Source organism: Stomoxys calcitrans, chromosome 4, assembly GCF_963082655.1.
Source record: "Stomoxys calcitrans chromosome 4, idStoCalc2.1, whole genome shotgun sequence".
NCBI classification, from domain to species: domain Eukaryota; kingdom Metazoa; phylum Arthropoda; class Insecta; order Diptera; family Muscidae; genus Stomoxys; species Stomoxys calcitrans.
Window position 1 is genome coordinate 30,191,137 of NC_081555.1, and position 23,445 is coordinate 30,214,581.

General features: G+C 35.5%; 1 protein-coding gene across 4 annotated transcripts in view; it reads left to right on the plus strand.

Annotated features, from left to right (window-relative positions):
- Positions 1-23,445, plus strand: part of LOC106087655 (proline dehydrogenase 1, mitochondrial) — a 74,114-nt gene that overhangs the window by 24,085 nt on the left and 26,584 nt on the right. For 2 of the 4 annotated variants that reach the window (XM_013252776.2, XM_013252778.2), the window contains exons 3-5: positions 7,935-8,056; positions 16,388-16,474; positions 16,628-16,818. In XM_013252776.2, the coding sequence (XP_013108230.1) occupies positions 7,935-8,056; positions 16,388-16,474; positions 16,628-16,818 (400 nt within the window). Of the gene's footprint in view, positions 1-7,934; positions 8,057-8,511; positions 8,634-16,387; positions 16,475-16,627; positions 16,819-23,445 lie in introns of all 4 variants that reach the window. The other 2 variants (XM_013252775.2, XM_013252777.2) reach the window with 1 other exon arrangement.

A 23,445-nucleotide genomic window follows, 5' to 3' on the forward strand; every position in this document is an offset into this window, starting at 1 on the left:
TCAATGTGTGTGTGTTTTTGAGTGAATGGCAGGGTCCCATTTCAAGATCTGTTTGACCGGCAAAAGTAACTTCCCATTCTTGTTATTGTATATATACACTAAGATGCTTGTAATACCCCACAGGTGTGTGAGTGTATGTGCTGAAGCTTCAATATAACTCAGCTGTGTTGTTGTGTGCGATGGCATGAAAACCCCCCATTGACTTATAATGAGATACCACGGTGACAAGCCCCCAGAAATGAACCAACGGGCCAACAAATAGTCACTAATACATACTACCATACTCTCATCACGCGAAAAGAGGGGCCTACTCTCATACACGGCATCCATTGTGTGGACAACAAATAACAGCAAAAGAGAGAAATTTTATGAGAAGAGATGTATGTGAGCTCTTTGAAATAAAGTCTATGTCAGTATTTTTTTTTATACATACATTCATATGTTTTGATTTTTTATATGTGTGTGTGTTTGTATGTATAGTCCCACACGTGTATCTAAACATATTCCATGTTTTGCCATTTTATGTGTGGGCTAGCTAGCAGAGGTAATGTGATGTTAGCAGCGAAAACAAATCTCTCGGATTGATTGCTTGCGTTTTTCTCTAAATTGGTGTGGTTTTGCGAGCATTTTATTGTAGGTATACGAATAAAATTTTTTTGTTTTGCGAAAGACAAAATCGATAAATTTAAAAAGACGATGTGTGTATGTATGTACATAGGTACAATTGTAACGAGGATGGGGGCTAAAGGCAATTATTTTTTAGATGATTTTATTTTTTCTGCCTGTCTGAATTTGAGTTTTCCTGGAAAAACTTATTCAGCCTGTCTAAATTTGAGTATTCTTATGGAAAAACTTATTCAGCCAGGATGAATTGCAGTTTTCCTATGGAAAAACTTATTCAGCCAGGCTGAAATGCATTTTTTCTATGGAAAAATTATTCAGTCAGGCTGTATTGCAGTTTTCCTATTGAAAAACCTATCCAGCCAGACTGAATTGCAGTTTTCTTATGAAAAACTTATGCAGCAGGGCTGCATTGCAGTTTTACTATGAAAAAACTTATTCAGCCAGGCTGAATTGCAGTTTCCCTCTGGCAAAACTTATTCAGCCAGGCTGAATTGCAGTTTCCCTCTGGCAAAATTTATTCAGCCAGGCTGAATTGCAGTTTTACTCTGGCAAAACTTATTCAGCCAGGCTGAATTGCAGTTTTCCTCCGGCAAAACTTATTCAGCCAGGCTGAATTGCAGTTTTCCTCTGGCAAAACTTATTCAGCCAGGCTGAATTGCAGTTTTTCTCTGGCAAAACTTATTCAGCCAGGCTGAATTGCAGCTTTACTATGGAAAAACTTATTCAGCTAGTCTGAATTGCAGTTTTTCTATGGCAAAACTTATTTAACTAGTCTGTATTGTAGAAAACACTTATTCAACCAGGCTGCATTGTAGTTTTCCTATTGAAACACTTATTCAGTAAGACTGCATTGCGGGCTTCCTATGGAAAAACTTATTCAGCCAGGTTTTTCATATCTTATTCGGTATAATTCCAATTCTATTGTATGGCATTCCATTATAGGGCGGTACTGCTCTACTATAAATAAGTTCTATGCGGCATATCAACATTCTTGTGGCATCTGCCAAGTAAATTTTAGCAATACATGAATTATACCAAAACCACAAAAAACAAAACAATTTGCACTTATTGATCTGTCTGTCATCTTTAAATGGTGATATAACCTGCATGGCAAAGAATTTTCTCGTGACAGATAAAAGTTTATCCCTCGGCTGACTTGGCTATTTTCGGGCTAAAAAACGAACAGAAAAAAAACAAACAAAAGCAATAGCAAAAAAAAAAGACATAGAAGAACATTCTTAACTGACAGATTTAGTTCAAAAAATTATGTTTCAGTTGTGTTTTATTGATTTTATAAAGCCGGCACATTGTCTGCCACCCACTTGAGGGAGGTGTGTGTGTGAGTGTCACAGAACATGAACTGAATTGGGTTTAAGATATGCCCCTACCTTCACTTGATTGACCCCACGGAAATGAGTATGAATCGATACTAAGTGGGCGTATGAAAATAACTTGTGCTCATTTTGCTTCCTCCCCCAATGCTACGGTAACATTTGATTATATAAGCTATTTATATTGGGGTTTTGGCCACTTCTCTTAGAAATCAACTTTTTGGCAACAAAGAAACATCTTTTTAAGATGTGGCGAAATAAAATTTGAAAACAAGTTTACATTTTATTTGTGTGTTCTAACACGGCTGCTTGACTCAGCAGCGGCAGCTATGAAATATAGCCAAAAATAATATATTTATAGAATAGAAGAAATGAGGTGAAAGGAGCAGAGCAGAGGACCAAGTATTAGAATAAACGTGCCGTGTCATCGACTGCAGTTGCTAAATGTCACGAGTATCAAAACAATTTCGCCCCCTTTTTGTCAGAATAAAAGCTGCCATTCTCGCTGCTGCTACTGCTCACCTGACTAAAAGCCATTAAACAATTTTGTTCTGGCAATTGTGAAATTTCAAAAAAAAAAAAAATAAATAAAAAAAATAATGTATGCACATATGTTTATATACATACAAGTTCATTCGAAACAAATGAACCTCTTAATATACAAGGCAGTAATAATGATGGTGGTAATGATGTACGTAAACAAATACACATAGCCGTCCCAACAACAAATGCAATTTTGTTGTTAGAAAATAAGTACATTTGTGGGGGCTGGTCCTTTGCATAAATTGACTAAGTCTATAGGTATACAAAGAATGATTAAAATTATTTTTTAATAATTTCAGATGTTCCGGAAGGCGATCAATCGATATAAACAGCCTGTCCCATTAATTGTTTGTCTTTTAAAATGACAGTTTTCATTACCTTGTATGTCAAAATCATCTGATTTCATAAGGGGAAGAAAGATGCTTGATTGAGTGAAGTCACTCATTCGAATGGCTCAGTATTAGTGGTATGAGCTTTAAATTTTTGACAGATGGAGGTACTCTACTAAGGTTGTCAACTTGTTTTTTTTGTTAAAATTCATTGTTGAAGTGTTTTCTTATTTGTGACATTTGCAATGACAGTCCAATGTTCATGGGGGACTTTCCACTTTCAGTTTTTGGCTAGCTAAGTAATCTTCTTTATGTGAGTCATTATAAATTTTAAATGTTGATATATTTTTAAAGGGTTTTCTTTTTAGGTTTTCTCTTCAATGTTTTAAATTATTATCTTTTTATTAAAAATTTAACTTTCGACTATTTAAAAGTTTGGAATTAGTTTTTCATAATAGCATGTCGCGATCATTCGATCTACAACTTTTTGAATTTTTGGCAGTTCTTCTCATTGAAGATGTCAGCTCGTTCTTTGTATACATTTATTTTTTGTTTATGTTTTCAGTTATTTGCGACATTTTCAATCGGTATACTTTGACATCCCAATGTTCATGGGGCCTTTATACTTTTTGTTTTCGGCAAGTGAAGGAAACTTCTATTTGTGAATCCTTCGTTTTCATATAACCATTTAAGTTTTAATTGAAATATGAATTTCAAATTAGTGATGACCCCGAGCTTTATGGCATGCCTATATACTTGCACGTGTGAATGTCATATCGTTAAACTATGACATGCACTATTGGTCACTTAATCAAAAAATAAAAAGGTTATATCAAAAGTGGTATTTCAATGATTTATGAATAGAGAGGACATCAATGAATAATATCTTGTAAGACAATGCCTATGTAAAGGCTTTTGTATAGGTGGAACAAACATGAAATGCTTTAAAATAGTTTGGGGAGATTTAAAAAAAAAATTAAACATATCTTCGAACATAATCTGTCGACAAATAAGGTCTTATCTGCGTCAGGTGGTATAGACTGCCGGAGACAGAATAAGCTATATGATAAACAAGTAAAAGTGTGTTAAGTTCGGCCGGGTGTTAAGTTCACCATGGATCGCATTTGCCAAGTTCTTTGCCTGGCATCTCATTATAGGAAAACAAGTTCTTAACCCGGCATCTCTTAAAGGCAAACAGAGCATAATGATAAGCATTGCGTCCTATATGGGCTCAAGAAGTAAAATCAGGAGATGGGTTTATATTGAAGCTATATCAATTTTTGAATATCACAACAAGACACCTCATACCTCCTCATTTAGATCCGAGATCGGTTTATATGGCAGCAATAGCAGGTTAAGGACCGATTTGAAGCAAACTTAGCACAGTTGTTGAGAGTCATAACAAAACACCCCATATTAAATTTAAGCCAAATCGGATAAGAACTTGTGTAAAATTTCAAGCGCCTAGCTTTACTCCTTCGAAACTTGGCGTGCTTTCCACAGACAGACGGATGGGCATGTCTAGATTGACTTAAAATGTCCAGATGATCAAGAATATAAATATATACTTCATGGGGTATTAGATCAATATTTCGAGGTTTTACGAACGGAATAGTGGAGTATAGGCATAGAGTAAAGAACCACTCCAAGAGGAAGTCATTATAAACAGTTTGATGAGGGTCCTAATCGGACCAGCCGGGTAACAAAACGTGAATCTGCGTGTTTAATAGCAAACTCGGTTACAAGCTGCTTCACTCGGAGACCTTAGGTTCATTGTGTTCGCTTATAAGAAAATGGAGAAAATTAAAAAAAAACTCATCAAGAGTATGGTCCAGTCAGTCAATTGCTCTACAGAATTCCAGAATGACAGACACGACAGGTGCTCCAACTCCAACTCTTCATCGCACATCCTGTAGAAGTCTGCCCCTTCTTATACCCAACGCACCAAAGACCTGACGTTGCAATGCCTGCCAGGACTCCTATTAGCAGCCCTAAGTCGTGCTTTCTCAGCTCCAGGATAAGCGACGTCCTGTTTCGCGAAATATTTGGCCACAAGGCCCTTGACGCCATACAACCTACAGCAGCAGTCTTCGCTTTATTCGCGCAGTCATCGGAAAAGCTGTCCACCCTACCCTCACTGATTTCATAGCACGATCTGAGTCAATCAGCGATATATTCTTGGCGAGCTTGTCTGCCGCTTCGTTCCCCGCCACACCTTTGTGGCCTGGGTTCCAGCAGAGCCTGACAGCCATAACCAGTTTTGACCTCATGCGGCCCAGGTCCTCCAGCGCCATCTGAATGTCCACGTTCATAAGAAATCCTGATTTCAATGAAATCTATGAAGACTGCGGCTCCGGTGTTATTATTGATACTATTAAATATATGTATCGGAGTGGAAGATGTTGAATCAGGTTGTCATGCAGTTGATGTTAGAATATTGGATGGAGACAGGCAGCTTTTGAAGGTAGGCTGTACAAGTCTAGGAAATCGCTGAAGACTCGGCAAGACGTAAGGGTCTTAACGGTAACTCTGAAAAAAGGTATTTGTTGGCAAAATAAAGGTGGCCCATACCTTGACCCGCGTTTTTGAGAGATGTTTCTTCACTTGCTTCTCCTTAAAATAAAGTTAAGATATCAGGCAGCTCTTTCGGCTATAACCAGTCGGTTTAAAATGGTCGAATCTTATATACCCTCCACCATGGATCGCATTTGCCAAGCTTTGTGCTTGCCAAATAGGAAAAAACTAAAAAATGAATGTTAGGTCATTGATTGCACCAAGTAAGGGTTTCAAAATAAAATCGGGCAATCGGTTTATATTGGAGCTTTATCAGGCAAGGGGCCTATTCAGACCCTACTTGGTACGGATGTTGAAGGTCATGAAAGATGACAGGTGCAAAATTTCAATCAACTCGGATAAGAATTGTGCCCTTTAAGGGCTCCAGAAGAACAATCGTAAAATCAGTTTGTGTTTGGAAACTATATCAGATTATGAACCGATTCATAGCACACTCGGCATGTACAAAATTTCAGCCAAATCGGTTGAGGATTGCACCGTCTAGGGGTTCAAGGCGCGAAATCGGTAGATCGGTTTACATTGGAGACATCTCTAAAAAGTTACAGAACATGTAACGATTTTAAACGAACATGGATAATGATGTCTTATTCCCCATTTTGTGCATCTACAAGCTTTGAATTCCATACATAGTGAAGGCGCATTCAAGTGGGACATTTCGCCAGTGAATTTAGTACAACAGAAGCGCTGAGTGGCTTGAATTTCTCTTGAAAAGCTGTTGAAAATACAACAAGCTTTTTGCGGGGTTTATTCGTTTGACCACTATCGTGATTTCAACAGACGGACGGACATGGCTAGACCGATTTAAAATGTCAAGATGATCAATAATTGGGTCGCAGATCAATATTTCGAGGTGTTACAAACGGAATGACTGGGTTAAAATCCTCCGTCCTACGGTGGTGGTTATAAAAAGGACACACTGTTGTCAAAAAATGGGATAACGGTGGGGAACTGGACTTTTTTCAGCCACTTAGTATAGTAACAACTGTATTATTCTTCAAAAGGTTGGTGGTCATCGACCGTTTTCAGTGCAGTATCAGATCTAAAGAAGGAGGCAACCGTAGAGGTTAGCATGTCCGCCTATGACGCTGAACGCCTGGGTTCGAATCCTAGCGAGAGCATCAGAGACATTTGTGCTCGTTTTGTAATTTATGTGTCATCCTTTCAAAGGATACTTTCAGATATTTGCCCATTTGATTGCCACTTTGGTGTGTATTTCGTCGAAATCGTGTCTTTACATGCCGAACCATTTCAGGTGTTGTTGCAGGTTATTGTTTTGATGAACCACCACCATAACATTTGCGATCGCTATCAGTATCATTAAGAAGATTTATGTTGTTACACACAAAGATTTGATTCACTTTGAGGTATATGAATTCGGTTCAATAGTCGGTTGTGATTTTCTCGCCAAATATAATGCAATCCCACTATTACGAATAACTCTCGTTTTAAATAAACTGAGAAGCAAATGCTTTTGGTGACTTGTAAACTTTATAATGAGCTTTCAATCAAAGAAATATCATGTAGCTCCCATTTCTAGTTTGACAGATATACCAGTGTGATCTTGGTAACATTTTATGTCAGCTAACCTGCAAATAAATAAATGCGACTAGTGCGAATTGTATGTAAGTAGAATGACAATTCATTTGAGTACTTTAAAGCGAGTACCAATGCTTTTGCGAGGAAGAGGCCCTTTTTATAGTAGAGTGGAATTCGAATTTCTATTAAAGATTTCACATTCTTTTAGTTAAACGAGATGGGACAAAGGGATATCTGTCCGTGTATATTTTAGTCGGTGGTAGCATACTCTTTACAAATGTTGCTTCAACATGTTGTGAAATGTTTATGCCATTGTTTGCTTAGATGTTTCAATGTTGCAAGATGTTTCAATCAATCTTTATGGACATTTGCTTGTGCGATATAACTTATATATTAAAAATTGATTTTATAACTTTTCAGTTTTTAGAGCGCACAACAAGCCGAATAATGGCTTAGGTGTATGTCTATAGTAGCATGGGGCAGGTTAAATCTCTTTTCAACCTAACCTAACCTTAGGATATATAAAAGAACTTATCCCATTTTAGGATTTAGGCATTTCATGTTCCACATACATTGAGCTATACATAGGATTTAGTATGGTATATTTATTAATTTTATTTATATCTTATGCTATTATAAGTGTACAAATGTTTTTAATATTTTTGAAATTTTGCCACTTTTTATTATTATTTTTACTATGAAATTTTTTATTAGTATTTAATTTTTGTAGAACTTTTCATTTTCGTTATGTTCAAAACGGATTTCAAGATTGTTATTTTTTCACTTTTTCTTTCAATTGATTACTTAAACGATGAATGATTGAATGGACTTAAATGAATACACCCCATATCCTATTATTAACGCAAACTATTCTAAATTTCTTTTCCAAAAAAAAAAACGAAAACGAAAAATGTTCCCCTCTATTTTTGATAAATGCTCGCGTATATGAAAATAAACGTAACAAAACGAAAATGCAACAACTAAACAAAATTTGTAGCTTATGAAAGTGGCAAATACAATACTGGGAGATAAATTGTTTACAGCTCTAATGAAGGCAACATTCTATGGACACTTTGTTGCTGGCGAAGATCAAATCAAAATCATACCAACACTCGAAAGGTAATTGTTGAAAACCATACTGAAATTGACTAATGCTTTTCTTTTTTTTTCTTTTCATTTCTCTTTTTATTTTTCACATTACTTTTTGGTTTCTGCCGGATTATGTTTTGTAAATGGGGGCTGTTCCTTCACCTATACCTATCTACCTACCAACTGCCACTGCCAATCAACCTGCTTTTATTTTACAAATCTTCTGTTTGAACGAACTTGTGTTTAAATCGCAATTGAATGCAATTCGCTGGCGCCCAACCAAAAACCAACGCTTTTGCCATTACACCACCACAAAAAAATCTGTCTACCCTTTCTTTGCTCCTCTACACCCACTCCGCATCCCTACCTCCCCCCACCGCTCAACACACACACGCACAACACCCAACTATATATTATTGGTCACCGATTTGGAATTTTGGCATTGCGTTTGGGATTGGCTTGGCTTTTGATGTGGCAACGTAAAGATAATGAAATTTACCAAAGCCATCCTGGGAGAGAAACTCTTCACTATGTTAATGAAATCATCTTTCTATGGCCACTTTGTTGCGGGCGAGGATCGCTACAAGATTGTGCCAACACTTGAGAGGTTTTTCACATATATATTTTATAATTTTCTCTTTTATGTTTTCCGTCCCCTGCCTGTGCGCATTCTTATCCCAGTTCTTGTGAGCGCATTGCACCATCTTAACAAATTCCATTTGTCTATGTCCCCTTTCTCTTCATACATTTAATATGTCAAAAATGTTTAAGAATTGCGCTGAAGTTTGCATGTTTTTTTTTAATGATGTGGATAAAAGGAATTTTCTATGTTGCCGTACTTTTGAAGGGAAATCATAAAGAGAGGGAACATTTTCAAGTAATACAGAGAAAACGTTAGTTATGAAGAAGATAATAAGAAAAGAAGAATATCTTCAACGTTTATAGTCCATGCCAGAAGTTATTTTTAGTTAATTGAGAAAGTTTCCGAAGCAAGGCACTATGCATTGTTGCGCAACCTTATTTAGTGTCTACTTGGCCCTATGAAACGGATTTTTTCATATAGACCGTTCGGACATACCAGAAGTGTCTGACTAAGTATTTAAAGCAGCAATACCGAGTGGAAAATACTCATACGACATTTGCTTTTACCCAGCTCGAAACTCGAAAAGGCGGAGTGAGCCTAAGGGTCTAAATTGAGATGCAAAATCAATTTTTGTTACCATCTGCAAGATATGCTCGTGCAAAGCGGGATCCAAAGAATCAGCTAATGAAGATGAGTATGACTAGAGAGGTATGTAGATTGCGAGCGAACGTATGATTAAAATTAACTAACCGAACTACAAAACTAACTAAATAAGTTCCTAAACTGAATTAGTTTCAAAACTGAACTACTAGTTCCCTGTTCTGTTGTTTAGGTCGCGGACGAACCAGCTCGCTTCAACGGATCACTGAAATGAACTAAAGTTTTTATTATCTGAAAGACATATGCAAACATAGATCGGAGGAATCAAGAAAAGAAAATCAGTAGAGTTATATAGATTTCGAACGAACTAGTTCCGTTAAATAGTTAATTCAGTTGAACACTGAAATGTACCAGTTCCCATCTATAGACCTTTTTCGTTGTTAAGGTCACGAACGAACTAGTTTACTTGAACATATTACTTAAATAGCGAACTGAATAAGCTCGGATTAGTCGGTACCTATAGTTTAGCAGCTCAATGCCAATATACTTCACTTCATTTCCTCGTTCGCCACTTTAGTTGCTTTATTATAAAATGGCAAATAATCAACAAGACTCTAATAGACATTGACAATGAAATTCAAACCAAAACTGCTGAGCTGGGTTGTAGAAAAGACACTGGACTAACTAAGCCAGTGAACTAGATTAGGTTAGGTGGTAGTCCTAGTCCTACTAACTAGAACTAGATTAGGTTAGTTGGGAGGACACTAACTAGAACTAGATTAACCGGTTCACTCAGAGATCATAGGTCCATTGTTTTTGCTCTAGAGTAAAGTAGAAGAGAAAAAGAAGATGAAGATACACATATAGGGATACACCACACGGCGAAGCAATACAGTAGAAACGACGCAAAAATTAAGTCAATGAACAAAAAAACATGGCTTCTAGGCATGGCATAGTACCTCATAACTGTCGCCAGGGGGGGAAACCCAAGGTGTAGATTTTTTTCCGATGTTCTCGCCAAGTCTCGAACAACGGCGTCATAGGTGGATCTCTGAGTTACTGTGGAACGGTCATTTGAGGACACAATGGGGTTGCAAGCCGGCCTATGCGAAACGTTAGAGCATATGATGTGCCTGTGTTATAATAAATGATCCCCAGACTTGAACCATATATAATGGCCATTTACAGTAAGGCGGGTCAATTTGTCAGGACCAAAAAATACTCAATAAGCGGTTATCAAATCGTAGTCTACGACAAATCATAAAAAGTTTTGCCAAAGAAACCATGGGTCTTAAATGAAAATCAAGCTTTCGGTTTTCAACGGCAATATTAAGCAAACTTTCAAATTGGCTTTAAAAACCGGAAGCTCGATTTTGATTTTAGACCAGTGGTGGGCACTCTAACACATGTACACAATTTTCCCAACGGTAGCAAGTGTTTATTGGGGGAAAAGAGAGCGTTGGCAGTTTAAATAGCTTGTTATGCATTAGCTACCTACAGCAGTTGCCAGACGACATCCAATGCTATATGATGTTGTGGTCTGTTGGACGAAAACTGAAAAATCCATCAACTGTTCTTTATTCGGTCGGAATCGAAGGATGGTCGGCTCCATATTCCCTAAACATTGTGGGAGGAAAATGTACTGCGATAACTGCCATGAGGTTCACTTTCTGGGTTTACCAGCGGCTACCGACATTTGGTTATACAGGTATCCCAGGCAATGTGGGCTATACACATCATCTGAGAGATGTAAACTTCTAGAGTTAGATCAACACAAAACGAGATAAAAATGTGATTATTGCGCATAGGAAGGTATTGTAAAATATACAATGTTTTTATATAAATTTTAAGGGTTTTAAGTTTAGAAATTACTTAACCCCTGCAATGCGCTTATATATGTGGTGGTTTGGATCCATTGAGGAAGCGTATATCTCTTTAAAAACCAAAGTTATTTCAGAAAGTTTTTTGCTGAGCAAACGGTTTCATAAAATCATTCCTAAATTGATCACTTGTAAAGTAAGCATATAGGGAATTAATCTTTAGGATCCTTGGATTAGTCTTAATAGAGGTTTCAAATCAAATTCGTGTTCACAATTGCAGATTTATTTGTCAGATGTTTCCAAAAAAATCTCAAAAAGAACAATGTGCCCCGCCAACTTGTAAAACTTCTATAGGATCAGCCAGATTATGCGAGTCTATAGCTTTGTCGGATTTGTGTTCCCAGGACAATGTGCTCCTCCAACTTGTAAAACTTCTATAGGAACAGCCAGATTATGCGAATCTATAGCTTAGCTTATATCTCACTACTGAGTCGGATTTTTGTTCCTACTTGCAGATTAATTTGTCATACGTTTCAGCCTAAAAGAAAAGATTTAGCTACTTCTAGAAATCAGTTTTAAATAGGACTCAGATTTATCTGTGTCACATATTTTCCTTTCATTATATATTTTCTATATGACACTTAAACGGCCCCTAAGTCACGTTTGGTTGTCCATCACAGTTCTATTTTACGAGTATATAAAGTTTAATTTATGTTTTTCTTTGGTTGGTGACAAAAGTCGTGATTGTTAATTTATCATCGTTGAACAAATCAAAATTTATTTTTTATTAGTTGAAATAGTCGTTCTGTATAAAACACCTTCCTCAACATTTGTGGTGTGTTTTAGGTCGTAACGATATAGTTTGGTTTTGTTTTATTTTTGTTGTTGTTGTTTTTGCGGTATTATTACTATTATTATTAGTTTAGCCTTATTTTTTCGTGTTATGAAACTGTTAATTGATACTAATTGGAAGAAATTAAAAACAAATGTATTTTACTGTTTACATAGAGGCATGAGCTAAGCACACCTTTGAATATAGCAACCATTTCACATGGTTTTGAAGCATTAGCTTATCATAATAGTAGGGATACTATTTTACATTTTCAATTGTTTAAATACACTGTAAATTAATATAAATAAAGAAGCACCTGCAATACCTTTTCTAAAAGAAAAAAAAAACAATATCTATTTTAAAACAAAATGCGAATAGAAAAAAATGCTTGGTTTACAAATTCGTTTAGTTTTATATTTTGTATATATTCAATTAGTAATTTGTCATAACCTTTAACCTATCCATCGAAAGTACGGCACTAAGTTATTTCCCCCAACCCCCCACATCATTTCAATTGGTTTTGTTAAAAAAAGAAATAAAACAATTCTCAAATTCATTTCACATCATCAAAACCTCAGATACTAAGAAAATTGGCAAAGAAAATAAATCACAAAAAAAGAAAAAATCTAACTGAATTGGCTATCACTTTGTGTAGTGGGTCTCTACCTCACTAACACTTCCAAAGTCTCAAAATAGATGACTCTTCAAATTGAATTTAATCAAAATTTAAACGATTCATTGAAAGATCACCACAGCACTAGTCTTTGTCAAGGACGCAAAATTTGCATTGTGTTGCCATGTCCTTCAATTTGTCTTGCCACTCAATAAGGTACTGATGAACGAACGTACCTAGTATACAATAGTGTGTGACATGAGAATTTTTAAGATTATGTCACAGTGGCAAAACAATAAACTATTGTATATCATTTATTTATGTAGAAATATGTAAAACCTACATACTAAAATACAAAAGATGTGTGTATGGCGCATATAGTGTTTGAGGCAGCCTGGTGACATATTTCTTGTCTAATATTTTCATAAATAATAATAATACATATATATATATATATATATATATATATATATATATATATATATATATATATATATATATATATATATATATATATATATATATATATATATATATATATATATATATATATATATATATATATATATATATATATATATATATATATATATATATATATATATATATATAATACATATATTCACATCTAACTAGACCACACAATGGGAAGGAACTATTTTTTTTTTTAATTTTTAGACCAAATGTTCTAAAATACAAATATTTCGATAAATGATGTTATCTTAAATTGTATTGTAGAGCTGGCACACTATAGATAATAACAACATTCGATATTTTTACCATCATTTACTATCACCTTTATTTCAAACGCAAATGAGAAGTTAAAATCAGGAGATCGATTTATATGTAGAAGCAATATCAATGCACAGACCGAATAAAATCAAATTTAATAAAGTCAGTTGGAAGTCAAGAGAGAAATCCATAGATACCTTGCCCCCTGTAGGCACAACGTATCTTATGGGATACTTTCAGTGTCGGATAGTTTATTTTAGTTAAAATTTGCAAAATCAAGTAAAAAGGCGTTAAGTTCGGCCGGGCCGAACTTTGGATACCCACCACCTCGGGTATATTTGTAAACCACCTTTCGTCAAAATCCGCTGAACAATCGAAATAGGTACCGATTTGGACAAAATACTATTAAATACAAGTCATTGTTTCGATTGTGTATAACAAAATATTGGTCTTTTCAGAAGCTATATCTGATCTAAACCATATACGACACGGATGTCGAAAAGTCTAACATAAGTCACTGTGTCAAATTTCAGTGAAATCGGATTATAAGTGCGTCTTTTATGGAGCCTATACTTTAAATCGAGATATCGGTCTATGTGGCAGCAATATCCAAATCTGGACCGATTTGGGCCAAGTTGCAAAAAAATTTCGAAGAGCCTAACACAACTCACCGTCCCAAATTTCGGCGAAATTGGACAATAAATGCGCCTTTTATAGCCCCAAACCCTTAAATCGAGAGATCTGTCTATATGGCAGCAATATTCAAATCTGGACCGATTTGGGCCAAATTGAAGAAGAATGTGGAAGGGCCTAACACAACTCACTGTCCCAAATTTCGGCGACATCGGACAATAAATGCGTCCAAAATCGAAGGATCGGTCTATATGACAGCTATATCCAAATCTCAACCGATCTGGGCCAATTGAAGAAGGATGTCGACTGGCTTAGCACAACTCACTGTCCCAAATTTCAGCAAAATCGGATTGTAAATGGGGCTTTATGGGCCTAAGACGGCGGATCGGCCTATATGGGGGCTATATCAAGATATAGTCCGAGATAGCCCATCTTCGAACTTATATAAAAGTTAACTTTGCGTATAGTATTAATAGGGTATCGATAGTGCCATCGATATTTTGCCAGATCTATTGACTCGACCATTATTTACACGATAAATTAATAAGTAAAGGCCACCGTAGAACAGAGGTTAGCATGCCCGCCTGTACCGCCGAACGGGTTGGAATCTTGGCGAGACCATTAGAAAAAATTTTCAGCGGTGGTTTTCCCCTCCTAATGCTGGCAACATTTGTGAGGTACTATGCAATGTGAAACTTCTCCACAAAGAGGTGTCGTATTGCGGCACGCCGTTCGGACTCGTCTATTAAAAGGAGGCCCCTTATCATTAAGCTTAAAACTTGAATCGAACTGAACTCATTGATATGTGAGAAGTTTGCCCTGTTTCTTAGTGGAATGTTCATACGCAAAATTTTCATTTGATGATCATGACCTGGACGATTAGGTTAAAAAGAGGGTGCAGATATTAATCTGCCCCATGCCACTATAGACATACGCCTAAGCCCGTAATCGGCTGTTCTCTGGCCGTCACTGCCAAATCGTCTGCTCTTCCATTCCCCCTTACTCCGTTATGGCGCGGCACCCAAACTATGCGGATTGTGCCATCCTCAACCTGGACGGTTAAGTTTATAGATTTTGTCGAATTATTGATCTAAACCGACTTTTACCTTAAATAAATTGTTTTCTTTTTATCCAGTTCTTCAATAATACGTCGATACTTCAAATTATAGGTCGTTTTCTGCTCTTAATATTCCTGAGTGCGAGTTATCGATGATATCGAAAGTGAGTCACACCTTTGATGGTTTGGCCCTGAAAGATTTAAACCGACTTTTACCCTAAATAATTCTTTTGTGTTTAATCCAGTTATTCGATGATATGTCGATACTTCGAATTATAGGCCGTTCTCCACACTAACTATATCTGAGTGTAAGTTATCGGTGTTATCAAAAGTTCACACTGTTCATAGATTTAGTCGATTTATTAAATTTTATAGACTTTGAGTTTAACAACATTTTCCGTTCGTATTTAACTCTCTTAATGATTATTTATATTTGAATAATAAGCCTTTTTTTCTGCATTACATCTGCGATAACTAAGTTCTCGGTGTTTTAGTGTTATCGGAATTTATTCGGAACACCATGTCGTGTAGGTATGCGGTCTAGCTGGCTTGTTCTTTGTTAAACTATGCATATGTACTGGATGTATAACACTCGTTTTATAATAATAAACAGGAATAAGCTATACATCTATCCTTATAAATAGAAATGATCGAATTGAAATGGTCAAACAAGATTTTACCGAATCAGATTATTTTTGCATTCAGAAAAAAAAACAAAAAAGCGATTATGACCAACAAACATTTATCGAAATAAAAAATATCAATGGCAACATTTATCGATTACCAAATGTATAGAAATGCAAATATCGATAACAAAATTTATCGAAATAATAATGGTCGATAACAAAATTTTCAAAATCTTTAAATTGAAGTGAATAATTTAGAAGAACTAAAAACCACTTTTTGTACTTTTAAATTTCTTTAATTCTAAATATATAGTTCCACCCCATTAAACATCTTCTTTCAAACCAAATATCGATAACACAATTTATCGAAATTATAATGATCGATAACAAAATTTTCTAAATCTTTAAATTGAAGTGAATAATTTTAGAAGAACCAAAAACCAGTTTTTTGTGCTTTTAAATTTCTATAATTCAAAAATATAGTTCCACCCCATTAAACACCTTTCAAACCATACTACCTTCATACGAGTATTTACTAATAAATTATGAAGTTTATAGTAAATATTTCGCAAAATTATTTCAACTACTGACAATACAATAGCCACCACACCAGCCACATGATTAAATTTCTTAAATGAAATTTTTTTCAATATCAACAAACAGCAACCACAAGTTTACTAGCATCATGTCTTCTGATCAGTGATCGATTAAAACACATTTCATCTACAATTGGACACACCATTTCACACTATACATATACTCGTGTATTTGTTTTAACAATTAATAATGCATGATAAATAAAAAGAGTTTTTTAAAGCAATTTGTTAAATTTTAATATATTTTCAATTTTGCAAACCCCTTACAGGTTGCGTTCTTTTGGTGTTAAACCCATTCTGGATTACTCGGTTGAAGAGGATCTCTCACAAGAGGAAGCTGAGAAACGTGAAGTTGAGTAAGTATTAAATTTTTGTCAACATCTTAGTTTCTTAGAAAAGTTTTTTCAAAGTTTTCTTTTAAAAAACTGTTTATCTAAATTTTATTTTAAAATATATTTGTATAGAATTTTATTTATAATAATAATTGTTTTTTATTTTACTTTTTTTAGATCTTCCGTATCCAGCATGGCCCCTGCCCCTGCCGGTGATGAAGAAGCAACCCTGCCTCAATATAAAATCGATAAAACATTTGCCGATCGTCGCTTCAAGGTCAACAGTGCCAGAACCTACTTCTACTTGAACGAAGCCACTTGCGAACGCAACATGGAAACCTTCATCAAATGTTTGGAAGCCGTTTCAGGTAAATTTATTCAAAACCATCCACTCTAGAACCCCTATTGCACTACCAACCAACCAACCAACTCAATTAGGGACAATTAAAGTCATAATGGAATATTTTTGGAATGTGTGTTTTCATTTCAAATGGAGTGCATGTATTATATACTCTCAACGTTGTTGTATGTTTAGTTTTATGATTATATTTAATTTTATATATTGTGTGTTTTTCTGATATTTTAGTCGGCTAATTATTAGCACGAAATTCAGGTGAACAAACAGTTAATGATTATGTTTTATTTTTTTCAAATTGCGTTTAATTTAATTTCTCCAAAGAGATTACAAATACTGGGAATGAACATTTTAGATCACACAAAGCATTTGTATGTTTATAAATTAAATTGCCGTTAAAAAACAGAGCAAAGCAAGTAAAAACACAATTTATTTGAAATTATTTCAAAATTATTTAACTAAATTAGCATACATGTGTTTAAAATTCAAACACCAATTAGCATGGAGTCGATATACAATGTCCGACGAAGCTTTAAAGTCAAGTGATACTTTAATCATAAGGTAGATTTTAAGCCACAATAAGATAGATGCTCTTATATTGAAAGCAAATGTAAACAAATTTTATGCGTTTCTATGCATTTTCCCTAAGGAAAAAAATTTCTAAAGGCAAAATTTCTATGAAATGTTGTCTGAAGACAACAATTCTACGAAATTTTCTCTAAATACAAAATTTCTATGAAATTTACTCAAAAATTTATCTATGCACATATCTAACCCCGATATCTATAGGTAATAGAATGAATGTAGAGTCCTGGGTGGATTCGGTCCACCAGACTACAACACCATATAGTTCTGGCAACTTCAGATTCCAACCAATGCAGACTGTCAATTGGCGTGCTTACAGAGGGATATTTCAAGGATAAAAATGCAAATTTTGCCCATGAACATTCCAATAAGGAACAGGGGCACACTTCTCACATATCAATGAGTGCAGTCCGATTCAAGTTTTTTTAAGCTCAATGATAAGGGGCCTCCTTTTTATAACCGGGTCCGAACAGCGTGCCGCAGTGCGACACCTCTTGGAGAGAAGTTTTACATGGCATAGTACCTCACAAATGTTGCCAGCATTAGAAGGGGAAAAGCACCGTTGAAAATTTTTTCCGATGGTCTCGTCAGGATTCGAACCCAGGCGTGCAGCGTCATAGGCGGACATGCTAACCTCTGCGCTACGATGGCCTATTTCACGGATAGGCAAGGTTAAAGTGACAGGTTTGTTTCTACAGGAGCAAGAGAAGGAAGAGCCTTCTAGTTCGTCTATCATTGAACCAGCCAGGTCGCTTTAAAAGCTTAATGACTTGCGAATGTTTACATTCAGAAAAATCTTCAAAGACATAAGAATCTAAAGAATAGCTCCTTCTACTTAACATTGCTGTTGTACTGTAGCTTCATCTTTCTTGATGTTTTTACAGCTAACAACCTTAAAACACTCTTTATGCATCAGTTTAAATTTAACTCACAGTTTTTTAGTATTTATCCCCAAGCTCACATGTTGATATTAGCTAAAAACATCCGGATATTGTAGTTCCAATCCTATCTAATCTCTATAAAGTATTAGAGTACAGTACAGTTCTTATCTAATAGCGGTTGAGACAATGACATTTTTCTATCGACTATGTTCAGAAGCATTAAGTGTAGCATTAAATGCAACGCACTTTTTCTACCGGAGAGCAGTCATGTCATCCAAAAACTTGTACAAAATGGTCACATAGCGAAATGTTCGGCTGTTCACTAGGAAGTAAGTCTCGTCGCTAATGTCGACGTGATCGACCAACACCGTATTTTCGTTGAAGGTCCCTTGACCGTCATCTTGGAAAAAGAGATAAGCCCCCAAATCAGACCTAGATTCTCTCATGAGAAAGAAAGAGAAGAGGGTAGTGAAAAAACTTCATTCCGGTACACTCACCTTGTATGCACTAACCAGTTACCCAGCGCGTACATTCATGAATTTCTGCGTAGGGGATCTTATCCTGCCTCCCACCTTGCCCTTCCCGGGACCCTCTGTATACTCGGATTGGTCTAAATTGGATGGAAGCACTGTAGCAAGAGTCTTGATTGATTACCTTGAAATCTGGGAACTTGACATATGCGATTTATGGTGGCGGGTATATAAGATTCGATCCAGCCGAATTAAGCAAGCACACTTTTACTTGTTAATTCTTCCATGTCGTTGCATTCTTAGGTTCATCTGGCCAGTCATCTTTAAGCTCATTAGGGCCCAGGAAAACAGATATCTTCAAACCATTTTCCTATCAGTTGGAGCTCTACTGATCTAGGCATAATTTTTTTAAAGACATCAATTATATAATTATTGTTATGGTGTTACCCTCTGATGTATGAGAAACACTCGCTTCCTCAATTTGGGATAACAATATCAAGTGTTTTTTGCCGTGTTCCATATCAATTTAAATCTTGTCTCAATTTGGTACTTTCCCAATTCTAATTATAAGATGTTCATTGACATTATGCGCCAAATTTAAAATTTATTATTCAATACCTTGTTAAAGGTTTTCTTTACCCATTTGACGAGGTATGATCATGATAAAATGCAAATACTTTGTAAAATTCATATTTTTACATATGGGTCATATCAAGGAAGAATAAACAGCTACACATTAAATTAAAATAAACAAAACATACAGGAAGCCATGAGAGTGGGCAGGCGTTAATATGAGCATTGAAGCGATCATTCATAAGTTATGGTTGGTTACATTTATTTATCAGAAAATTTGGCAAGCATTTCTTGCGGAAAGAAATGGGGACCATAAAATTTAAAAACAATTAGATTGTAGATGGCAATATTAAAATTTAAAACGTATGTGCAAATGAAGCAACATAAAACTTATTTTTCAGTTCTTCAGTACTTATCTTCTTATATCTTAATATTTGGTTAAAAATTAATTATCAGAGGAAGTTTCTATTTATAAACGACGATTAATCGGAAGACTATTTAACTAGCTTTATTTCACATACATCTTTGATCAGGATGCGTATGTTCGTTCGCCTGTCCAACGTTATCAGTCCAGTACTGTCATACTGAACTATGGCGGGGAATTATACAGGGATTCATTACCCCATTCCGATTACAGAAATCGTTAAACTTTTTGTAACTTTTATGACTTCCAATATGTTCATCTGTACATAGATCTTATGTAAATTATCATGTTATTTTACATCTGGAGCTCCCAAAGTTCTGTAATTCTCTTTACAAGTAAGACAAAGATCCAAAATATTTGAGAAACTACCTACAATAGGGTACAAAATAAGGAAGGAAGGAAGTAAGAAGGAGGTCAGTTTAGCTTATGATACCTATAACGAGACACATGGGTCTAGGAGCTCAATTATGCAAACTCGGTGAGGCAATTGATAGCATGTGTAGGGCATGTAGGAAAGATGATGAGACGTTGGAGCATTTCCTATGTCATTGTCCGGCTTTCCCAGCTAACAGACACCGACACAAAGGTCATGACACAATACCAGACATAATAAACCAATTTAGGGGCGTGATATGAAAAATAATTTGTAAATAACACGGAATTCTTAACTTAGATTTTTTTTCGAAGTTAATATTTAGTATTTAGAGCGCACAAGCTGATTACTTAGGCGTATGTCCATAGTGACATGGGGCGTTACCTAATCTAATACATTGTGATTTGAGTGGAAGTACGGGTGGTGACTTACTTTCTTATTTAGTTGGCTATCAACTTACCGTATTCATCATTGATTTCCAAGCGTTTTGGTCTTCTGCACTTCTTCTATTGACACCTAATATTGAGATAAATTTCTCCACGTGATCTTTTCAGCGAAGTTTTGGCCTTCCTCTTATGCGTTTGCTTACAGTTCTATGTTAATTTTAACAAGTAAAAACGTGCTAAGTTCGGCCGGGCCGAATCTTATATACCTTCCACCATGGATCCCAATTGTCGAGTTCTTTTCCCGGTATCTATAGGTAAAGATATGAGGAAAGAAAAGAATTGCTATGATATTGGAGCTATCATACCAAGTTATCGTCCGTTTCGGACCATAATTTAATTGAATGTTTGAGACAGTAGTAGAAGTCGTTGTGTAAAATTCCAGCCAATTCGAATAAAAATTGCGCCCTTTAGTGGCTCAAGAAGTAAAATAGGGAGATCGGTTTATATGGGAGCTATATCAGGCTATAGACCGATTCAGACCATAATTGAGAGAAGTCGTTGTACAACATTGCAGTCAAATCGGATAATAATTGCGACCTCTAGAGGCTCAAGAATTCAAGATCCCAGATCAGTTTATATGGGAGCTATATCAAAAAATGGACCGACATAATCCATTTACAATCCCAATCGACCTACACTAATAAGAAGTATTCGTGCAAAATTTCAAGCGGCTAGCTTTACTCCTTCGAAAGTTATTGTGCTTTCGACAAATAGACGGACGGACGGACATGGCTAGATCGATTTAAAATGACATGACGATCAAGAATATATATACTTTGTGGGGTATCAGACGCATATTTCGAGGAGTTACAAACAGAATTACAAAATAAGTATACCCCCATCCTATGGTGGAGAGCATATAAAGACTTCTTAGCTGGCATTAAAACATGTTCTAGAAAAGGTAATAGTTATAATTTGATACACACACCTCATGGCTTAAACGACGCCGAAGTATTGATGTTCTAGCGCATCGTCAGGTAATGGGAATACAGAGGTCGATGCACTTCAAAGAACAGCTAGAGCAAGTTGTGGCGCTGGTAACACACATTGATTAGTTAACTCGGGGAAAAATAGTTACTTCGGAAAGAAAAATTGATAAGAAAAGAAAAAGTTTTCTTCTAAATCCCAGAAGAAAACTTCTATTGGAATGAAATATTGCTCAGCTTGTACAAGTTTTAGCATATCTTACAACGCATTTATTTCTACAAAGCTGTGAAATGTTCTCAGTAAAACCACGTCTCGATATAGCCAAACGTTTATTTTTTCTAGCATTCAATCGCAGGCCATTTATCGAAGCCCAGCGGTTTATCCCTTGCATGTTCTCATTAATATCGTTGACGCATGCTGAGGATCTCTTGTTCCTTAATGGAATTTTCATGGGAAATTTAGCAGTTAGTAGCATGTTGATAACCATCAGCAATGGAAGAAGAACAATGATGGATATCCTTCTCTATTGTCAGGAGGAGGGCCAAATCTCTTGGAATGAACATCATGTACAAGTTTTGGTCAATTAATTTATAGTACAAATGATCTACATTGAGCTTTAGAAATTATAGTTGACAATTGGTTGATTCAGGAACAAAATTAACGATAAGAGTAGTTTGTATTAAGGACTTAGGACATAACATGCAATAGGGCTTAATACATTCAGGGGTAGTTCTCTAAATGTAAATCCTTTCCTTCATCAATCATTTAGTATATCTTGATTGAACCAACCGCTAAGATTCGTTCGTACAACGTCCTTCTACCTGATAACATCATTTAAGGATATGAATCAGTAGCTGAAAAATTGGCAATATACTAAATATTTAAATTGAAAAATGTTTTTGCTATTTGTAGAAGATATTAGCAAATATTATCTCTTTTCTCATTTGTACATCAAAAATTTTATGTACTACTTAAGGAATATAGCTAATGTATATTTGCCATTTTGCCTTCGATGGAAATGATAATAAAATATGCGTGGATATATAATAATAACATACGTATATTTTCCCTCAAGAAATTACCATCAACCTAAATACAATGAAAAAATCTTAATGCTAAGTTTAGTCTCTGTTGGCATAGCCATTATACCATGGTTTCAAATATACAAACATATATAAACTTAAACATGTACAATTAGGTGCGAGCTGCAAACTGCATATAATATATATATTAACCATATAATTGAATGTATGTACATATTTCATTCTAAATATAATCAACATTTCAATGTACAATGAATCCCAAGAAAACGTCAAAGAAGATGAATCTACCTTCAACAGATCTAGAACGAATAGAGAACCCAAATGACAGGGGATGAAGATAAAATGAAAAATTAAGAAAAAACAGAGAACAAACTGAACATAAAATGTACAATGTCTACAGGCATTAGCAGACTCTCTGGCACTCTTTTAGATGATTAGTAGATTCATAGATTCCTATAATTGAAGAAAAGCTGTAGTGGTCAGCGAGGCCGTATCGTGTCATATTCTCAAACTTGCCCCATGGATTTATTATGCGGCAAGTTTTGGGAATATAACATGTTAAAGGCAGAAGAAAAATGGGAAGTAGAAACTCTGCTGTTTTTGTGTTCCCCGCACTAGTAAGCAAAAGGGCTTTAGGTTTTAATTTTTTTATTTTAATTTTCAATATTTGAAAGTTATCAGGCTTTCTAACTTGATTTTGGTACTTCAACGGTAGTAACGTAGACTAAAATATCCTAGTAAGTCTGTAGCAGATTGACACTAGACCTGACCTACCTTAGCGTTTGTCTTCAAGAGATACGTGTCGAAATATATGACACTTTGGTATGCCGACTCAATACAAAACAATGACGACCTCGCATCGTGACGACATCGTTTAGATGATTCATAACACTTTATTTGGACATGTATAAAAACCGG